At 38.7% G+C, this 9,311-nt stretch overlaps 1 protein-coding gene across 1 annotated transcript; it reads left to right on the top strand.

Moving 5' to 3' along the window:
- Nucleotides 1–1,369: 1,369 nt before the first annotated feature.
- On the top strand, nt 1,370–8,161 carry SOCS5 (suppressor of cytokine signaling 5). The gene is made up of 2 exons (XM_035321589.1): nt 1,370–1,464; nt 3,791–8,161. Exon 2 carries the CDS (start codon nt 3,803–3,805, stop codon nt 5,411–5,413), a length of 1,611 nt encoding a protein of 536 aa, XP_035177480.1. The 5' UTR covers nt 1,370–1,464; nt 3,791–3,802; the 3' UTR covers nt 5,414–8,161.
- Nucleotides 8,162–9,311: the final 1,150 nt, after the last annotated feature.

Genomic DNA, 9,311 nt, shown 5'->3' with positions numbered 1-9,311 from the left:
GTTAAAAGCTCAGTGCACATCCCCTGTGCCACGTCTGCTCAGGGCTTCGCTTGGACTGTGGGTATGTCCTCCTCAGCCTGGGTGACGCCATGTTGTAGCTAAGGCTTTATTGAAAACTGTCCGGCCCTTACTGTAGGGCTTCGCTTCTGTTTGCTCTGGTAAGGCCTTGCTCTGAATCAGCTGTAGTAGTTTGTCATGTCTTGTGTATTGTAGACTTGCTGAAAAAATAAAGGGGGGCGGTGGAATGTGTGTAAACTTCACTGTTGCAAGAAGAACTTTACCTTTGGCTTAATCTTAGTTTTGTACTTGTAACTCTGCTCTCTGGAAAGTTTGTTTTTATGGAATTTTTGACAGTGCTCACAACCTAATTTCAAAAGCATTTCAGCAATTCTAGTGCTTCCGTAGGTGAATGGAAGCTAATAATGCTTGGTACTGTTCTGACATTACTCTGAAGTTTCTGCCTTGGAATGTTAACTTCTGATATCCATGTAGTAATTGATCAAAACTATAGTTTTTAATTGAGTAAATATATGTCGTGTTCAAGTATGCTAATACTTCACATGCAGAACAGGGAAAAATAACTTGTCAGTGTAGTGTTAACTCGTACTGCTGTCCTAGGCTTGGTTGTGGTGTGGAGAAGCAAATCTCTGTCCTGTTCCTGCTAGACTTGGCAGTGGCGTGAGCATACTGTACTCAAATCCTGTAATGCCTCTTGGATTTCTGAAAAACAATACGATCATTATTTTACGGAAGCTCTGACCTACTCTTTTACTAAAGAACTTGTCTTGCATTCCACTTACTTTCCCCTTTTTAGAATCGTGGTTCATATTCCTCTTGCTTCACAATCGTGTAACATCCTTGTGGCAAGTATAGCAGTTGCTTACCTGGAAAAGTAATATTAGAAAAGTGTGTATTTTTAGCTGCCTTTTGATGTGATGTAGCAGCTGGAAACAAGGAGGGGAGGCAGTATGTGGGGATCTGACAGCACTGCCAGCCACAATGTGGGAACCACTGCTTTGGACTTGAAAACCAAAATGTGGGGGAACCATTTTTACAGGCCTGAGTGTGCCCACTGCATCTGGCATTGTAGTGATCCAGGTGTTGTGACTTTGCTCTTATTTCTTAAGCTTCCTTTGAGGGTCCTCTCCAGGCTTCTATCTGACAAACGTGGTTAATGGATGAAAAAAGTTCTGTGAAGCCTTTTATTTACATTTATATACATATTTATGCTTATTATAAACAGGCAGTTCTGTGCACACATACATGTAAGACATAATTGGTGAAATGTCCCTTTGATACATTGACAGATTGTATCAAATTAAAAAGTTACTCAAACAACTAACAAAAATGCTGTTTCTTCTTTTTGTAGTAATCATGTCCACAACTGAGAGGAGGAATCTAGCAAGTTCTTGTTGAGGTATATTCGCAAGTCAAGATACAGCAGTGGCTCATATGCTTTTCTGGGTAAGAAGGGTATGCTCTATGACAAAGTAATTGACCTTTAAATGTAACTTTTAAAAAGTAGTTTAAGCCAGTATGGTGGGGATTTTGCGGATGGATTTTTTTTTTTGGTTTGTTCGTTGGGAAGTGGTGGGCAGGTATAAAGGACTTCCAACCCATCCAATAGCCTAAAGACATTTTGGACTAATAGTGCAAAGGAAGAACAATAGTGAGCAATAGTGAATAACATATGACTGGTCAGAAAAGCAATTCTGAGTCATTGACACAAAAATATATAGTTCCTAGCCTTCTTTCCCAAGGGAATAGAGATTATATATTGTCTCTTCACTTCCCAAAACTTTAAAATTTGTTGGCTGGCTTCAGCTGAATTATGACAACGGGTTAGTAGGTGTCACAAAGATAAATTTATATATCTTGGTGGCTTGAAAGAAGAAGAAATGGAGAATGTGAGAGAAAAGTGGGTAGAACTTAACCTTATATATACGGTGTTGACAGGCAGACACATCAAACGTATGCTGCTTCTGCGTAAGTGTGGATAATCTGTGAGACTCCACAAGCAGCTAAGATTATTGTGATGGCATGATACATGCTTGTATGCTTTCTACAAATCTGTACATGATCTGGTGTAATTAGTTCTGCTGCTCTTAAAACTCCCCCAGTCCTCCAGCTTGGTCCAGACCACTCCAGAAAAAAAGAATGTAGCAGTTTGTGAAAGGAGGATGTTCCTCACTCATGTGCTTTACACACTTTCATTTTTATCATATGCACAGAACTCGTAGTGTCTTCTACATGTAAGACTTCCTGTCTTAGCAAGTTGTTCTCCATCTCGAAAAAGTTACTCGAAAAAGTGTCTTAACAGCTGCTTGGGTGTTATTCAGATAGTCATTAGCACTGTGTTCAAGGTAACTTGTACCAACAACCTATGGAGGCTGTTAAGATCTGGTTATTTTTTCTTCTTCCAGCCACCTCCCTGAGTCCACACTAAATTCTTAAGGTTTTATTTTATGTAATTATATGTAGATACTTAGCTTACTGCTTTTGCTGAAGTGTTTGAGGAAGGAATGGGGGAAAAATCTTTTCCTTTTGCATTCTATTCCCATAGCAGTTAGGAAGAATTTCAAGTCATCTGTTCGTAATTCTCATGTAAGCTATACCTCTGACTTTTCCTCAGTGCCAGTGGATTCTGCTACAGTCATAGGTTTATAGCTGTGCTTCTATCTGAAGGGGCTTCTGGATTGCTGGACTATTGCTTACTTGTCTATCGTCCATGTTATTTCATGAGACCCAGTGGGTTTGATCTCTGTTTTAGGTTCCTGTCTAGCTGTGGGGGGAAAAAAAGAACAGTGGCAACAGAGGAATGTTACTTCAAAATAATATATATCCCTACAACTGAGCGGTTTCCATTAAGAGTTAAATATGATGACATGTTTTAGTTCTTTTAAGTTCAACACTTCTCTCAGAACTTAATTAGATCTAATTTAGTTTGGCATCGCCTGACTTCTTAGTACAGAATTAACCTGTTTCAGTGTCCTAGGGCAGTCCCGTGATTTTGGCAGTCTTGTTCCAGTTATCAAACTTGATTTCTGAAGAAGCAGTTGCAGAACACGCACAGCTAATGTGTTTATCTCTTTACTATATCTCCATGATTCACTATCACTGTTTTTGCTGCAGAGCTGCTTTCTTTTTAAGTGCTCTTACTAAAGATTGAAGTTTCTTGTGCTGTTTCATGACTTAAGTAATAAAGCCAGATGTTTTTTAGATGTTTTGTATGTATGGCTTTTACTAATGTATCAGAGACTTTAGAATTACAAAGTTTTGCTGATACCTTATTGCCTGCCTTTATATTTTTTGGTGAATGCTGAACACTCCAAATTTATATTTTTGTGCAATTTCTTTTCATCTTGTCTTTTGTAACTGTTCTCATAGCTGGGAATCACCAAAATTGTTCCTTGTCAGTATTCGTTTTATTACGACCTACTGGAATCTTATCAGGGAGGCATATGTTAAATGTGACACCTAAAATGAAGAATTTGAGATTGTATTTCCTGTCTGTCAAGTACAATTATGCAGCTCTACCTAAATTTTTAGTGATCTGATGAAAGTACAGAGGGGACTGTAAATCAAATATTTGTAATTTCCAAAACATTTTATTCTAGGTGATTTTTCTAAGTCTCAGAATGGTGTGATGCCTGCCAGCGCTACATATCTATGTAAGCGTGAGGGCACTTTTTCAACTATGGTGTGTTCAGTCTTAATTTAATTGATAACTGAAGGTGTGCTCTCATTTTTTTAAACTGTTCTATTTATTTTTTTCTTCTCTTCAATTTAGATAACATAATCCATGGATAAAGTGGGAAAGATGTGGAACAATTTCAAATACAGGTGCCAGAATCTCTTCAGTCATGAAGGTGGAAGCCAAAATGAAAATGTGGTGGTGAGCTCCAGTAGTTGCTCATCTGCTAAAGACAAAGCTATCCAGATAACTGGAGTGGCCCAACATCAACCCAGCAGCCCTTTGAGAGAAAACATTGCTTTGCAACTAGGTTTAAGTCCTTCCAAGAATTCAGCAAGGCGGAACCAAAACTGTGTCACAGAAATTCCTCAGATTGTTGAAATAAGCATTGAGAAAGAGAATGACTCATGTATCACCACGGGAGCTAGGCTTGCTCGAAGGGACTCTTATTCTCGGCATGCTCCTTGGGGTGGGAAGAAGAAACATTCCTGCTCTACCAAAACCCAGAGCTCCTTGGATACTGAAAAAAGATTTGGTAGAACGCGAAGTGGTTTGCAGAGGCGGGAGAGAAGGTATGGGGTGAGTTCTGTCCATGATATGGATGCAGTGTCAAACAGGACAGTAGGCAGCCGCTCTCTGCGTCAGCGTCTACAGGATACTGTTGGGCTGTGTTTTCCCATGAGAACTTACAGCAAACAGTCCAAACCTCTGTTTTCTAACAAAAGAAAGATCCACCTCTCTGAACTGATGCTTGAGAAATGCCCTTTTCCTGCAGGCTCCGATCTGGCTCAGAAGTGGCACCTGATTAAACAGCACACAGCTCCTGTGAGTCCACATTCAACCTTTTTTGACACATTTGATCCTTCCTTGGTCTCCACGGAGGATGAAGAAGACCGGCTGCGAGAGAGACGCAGACTCAGTATTGAAGAAGGGGTGGATCCCCCTCCCAACGCCCAAATACATACTTTTGAAGCCACAGCACAGGTTAATCCATTGTATAAACTGGGACCAAAGCTAGCCCCCGGTATGACTGAGCTGACCGGGGACAAAAATCTAACCCCTCCAGGAAACTGTGACTCTGAAGAGGACACAACAACGCTCTGCCTGCAGTCACGCAGGCAGAAGCAGCGTCAGATGTCTGGAGAGAACCACGGCCACATCAGCAGGCAGGGGGCTTGGAAGGTGCACACTCAGATAGACTACATCCATTGCCTTGTGCCAGACTTACTTCAGATCACAGGTAACCCCTGCTACTGGGGCGTGATGGACCGCTATGAAGCAGAAGCACTTCTGGAGGGTAAGCCCGAAGGCACTTTTTTGCTCAGGGATTCTGCGCAAGAGGACTACCTCTTCTCTGTGAGCTTCCGTCGATATAACCGATCGCTACACGCACGCATTGAGCAGTGGAATCACAATTTCAGTTTCGATGCCCACGATCCCTGTGTGTTTCACTCCTCCACTGTTACAGGGCTTCTGGAACACTACAAAGACCCAAGCTCTTGCATGTTCTTTGAACCATTGCTTACCGTGTCCCTGAACAGGACCTTCCCCTTTAGTCTGCAGTATATCTGCCGGGCAGTAATCTGCAGGTGCACTACGTATGACGGAATTGATGACCTTCCTCTACCTTCGATGTTGCAAGACTTTCTAAAGGAGTATCACTATAAACAAAAAGTCAGGGTGCGATGGCTGGAGCGGGAACCTATAAAAACAAAGTAACCGAAATCAGAATCCCCAGTAAGCTTACAGAATATGCTTTTTTTTGTGTGTTACAGTTTAACTGCAGCGAACGCACCAACAACGTCTAGCTTTTTTGCAATATCCTATTTAAGCTGAGTGTTAGTATCCTGTCAGATGCTGCCTGCTGTTAATCAAACTAAGTTGTGATGCCTCTTGGAAACAATAAGCAGACACAATTCTGCACGTTTTTCATTAAGGCCTAATGAAAATATTTTTGCTAATTCCTGAATATTTTGTTTTTATAGCTGTAGTAATTGGATGAAGAAACTATGCGGCATTTTCCATGGGGCATTCATGTAATGCTAATAAAGACTTTATTGGAGGAGCATTTTTGCTAATATTTGAAGTATTTTTTTAAAATACCTTCTTGAAAACTTTTCACTTCTCAAAGTACTAATTTAGCTTGCGGATAACTTTGCAGATAGTAGTGAATAAGAGTATTTTCTTTTAACCAAGAGCAGTTCACTAGAAGCAGGATGGCCTGCTGTCCATAAAGAGTTAACGGCCTTTTGATGCTAGCAGATGAATCATGCTTTTCTCAGTGTATAGGGTTTCCTAATCGTTAAGACTTGAATATGCCTGCTCAGTACTGTAATTCTATTTTAAACACTTGGAGATTTAAGTGGCATTGTTAGCAAAAGTAATACTGTCTTGGACAGTTAAATACCTTCCAGCGTGAATTATCGATTCAATGGCAGGGCACAGAACGAGATTACTGCCATGAAACAAAAGTTTGTGTTTTTCTAAAGCAGAATTTGGTGGCCTGACTACTCGTCATTTACAATGGAAGGTAATAGTGAAGAGAAGCAATGTTTTTTATTTTTAAAGTGTCTGATATTTTTATGGAGAAAATTACAAGTGGTTGAGTTATTATAATCAGAATACAAAATCTGACACATCTGAAATAAATGTCAGGTTTCGCAGGTACTGTTACACTTTATTTGTAAATATCTTTCCATTTGCGCTTTTAAAAATGTTTTAAAGTAATATGCACTGATAATAGTTTCAACAGATTACTTGGAAACAAAATTCTAAGTTCTGTTTGCTTATTTAATTGGAGATGGAACTTAAAATAGTTCTGTCTTTGACATTTTTGCACTAAAATTTTGTTGGAATGCCCTGTCCCGTTTTAATGTTTTGTACCAATTACAAGTGCTCCCTAGTTTCTTTACCAGCTGCTACAGTATGGTATTACTTCTCTATGGCAGTGACCTGTGCGAGGTAGGGAACATCTTGGCTGCAAGTACAATAAACGTTATTCTTGTATGCTACACTAACCCTTCTATTGATGTATTTTTCTGCTTGCTGTGCCTTGTTCTGGCTTTTTGTGCTAATAAAGTACAGTATGTTCAGTGTTATACTTGTATATCTGCTCCGTTTTTATATATTCACATAACCTGTAGCAGTTAACTGAGTTTTTAATAGGCTTTTCTTAGTCCTTAGTGTAGGTAATGCACAAACGCTGTGCAGCTGAATATTGGTCAGCACGCCATACTCCTGCCTGGGTTTTGTTACACTGCTTATCAGAAACCTGACGGTGTACACCATTGAATGTTTCTGTAGTCACTGCGAAATACTGAACGTATCTGCAGGCATAGAGCATTTTAAAGTTTTTTGTAAAGGATAAATGTTAAGCAAAAAATACTCTAAAAACATTACTGATCCCCTGTAATAGTTGCTGAATGTTTTAGCTTGTTATATAGCTAACTGCTAAGCTTAGTATTTTGATACTCCCCACTGAGTAAGGAATGGTTATTCCTGTAAATTGACAGTACAGCAGTGGCATTTGTTCACTTTTAGACTATTGTAATAAATAGATGTACACACAAACTGGCCAAATGTCCTGTTTTTACCAAAGAATACTGTCAATTTATGTTGGGGTATTTTGTAGTGAAAATCGTAGAGTGGAGAGGCACAATTTCTGTTCTATCAAATATTTATCATAAACTATGACAAACCAAAGTATTTGACAACTTCATCTGAACTTAAATAATGTATACATCCATGTTGGTGGAGCTTAAACCTTTTACGTCAACAGTGTCGTCATTTTTTTTCCTGAATACACAATGCACCTGAAGAAGAATGACTTAAATAGTTTTGTAATGACTGGAACAGCACTACATAGAAGCTTATACTGAAAAGGGTTAACCTGAAGCACCCGGAAAGCACTTTAAAATGTGTTTATATGCTTGTGGAAAATCTGTGATCCCGTTACGCATTCTTTGTAGTAGATGATCTTTCCTGTGTTAAAACTTCAACTGTTAAAATGAAACTTTGTTTAAAGTATATAAATACTGAATTTATGTAAGTATGTGTACAAATGTGCTAATGGTCACTTCAGTTTTTTGAATTGCGTGTGTCATTGGATATGCAACTCCTGGTTTAAAACCTGCGTAGAAAGAGGAAAACAGTCACCAGCATGAAATTGCACCCAAGTGTACCTTCACCGTGTCATTCTCACTGTTCCCTTGATTGGATCTGAATTCCAGTGGAGTTTACTTTAAAAATCTTGCTTTTAATATTAGTATCATTCAGTCAACCTGCAACCAAGTTTTGCCCCAGTGTAGGGGCCTGGTTTCTGTTTACACCTGTTGCAGTTGCTTGTCATAAACTAGCTGATGGGATTCTAGCTATAACATTATCAATGTGGTCAGGAATACACATTCATTTAGTTTTTTATCATGTAGTGAATCTTTAGAAAAATAATGATAATAAACTAATCTCAAAGTTGGCTTTCATTTGTGTAAATGGTCTTTACAGAGAGGATTTATTGCTCCCTCGAGACAGACACGCGGGCACACAAATGAGAATGATGATATATTCTCTCTACAACAGTTTTAAAGCTTTGCTTCACTGAAATATACAGAATAACTTGATAGTGTGCTTATGCTAAAAATTATATAAGCGTACTTTAAAAAATATAATGGACTTCAGTTGCAGATTATTTTGCTAATCAATGCTTTCATTTATTTTCAGCTCTAAAGTCACTGAAATGTTGGTATGTTGATAATGCAAATACCTGGCACCTTTGCTTGAGGACTATGCTCTAACTTTAGCATTCTGGTTTTGTGTAGAAAATATTACAGAAGAACTTGTAAAAGGATGGGCACAAGCAGCCAGTTTTCTTACAGTAAGATTCAATATAATGATTCCAATCTAATCTGCTTACATGACAGATAAATATTTGGTATTCAATGATATAAAGTGTTCCTTGGAGGTGATTCTTATCCCTGTAGAAAGGGCTATAGGTTGAGCCTACTCGGTGGGCTTACCATCTTTAAAAAGAACAAGGTGGTGGTGCTACGTGGGAATTCAGATCTTTGAATGCTAGCACAGCTTGGTGGTTTTGCTACACGTAAATACACACATCATCGTACTTCAGGAACTCAGCAGCAGTTCTTTACCAAGAGAGGGAAGTTATAATTGTAATTTCCATATAATGTTACCCTACACTGGGAAATGGTGTAAATATAACAACATCGCTATTGCAGTGACAATGTGTGTGGAGGGTTTTTCTACAACTAGATCATTGTAGAAGACCATTATAATAATTTTTAAAAAATAGGGCATTAAATCCAAATCTTTTTAGGATTTTTTTCATGTACTGATAGAATTGGACAAATGTAGTCCATTGACTATATCGAGGGCCTTTTGTTATTGTTATTGAACCAGTTTTGCAGACAACTCTTCTGAAAATACTCTGAAGGATAAGGACAGATCCAAATAACGTGCTTGTCAGAATTCTAAACTTCTCTTAAGAAATAAAGCCATCTTTTACATATATGTACTTCAAATTTTGTGTGTATTTGAATACTTCTAAATTAGACTGTCACTTTGTAAGTAAGATGCATGCAGTCTTTGAAAGACCTGTGTGTGT

The sequence above is a fragment of the Oxyura jamaicensis genome, chromosome 3, assembly GCF_011077185.1.
Source record: "Oxyura jamaicensis isolate SHBP4307 breed ruddy duck chromosome 3, BPBGC_Ojam_1.0, whole genome shotgun sequence".
Classification (NCBI taxonomy): Eukaryota; Metazoa; Chordata; class Aves; order Anseriformes; family Anatidae; genus Oxyura; species Oxyura jamaicensis.
This window is presented reverse-complemented; position numbering and strand designations above follow the sequence as displayed.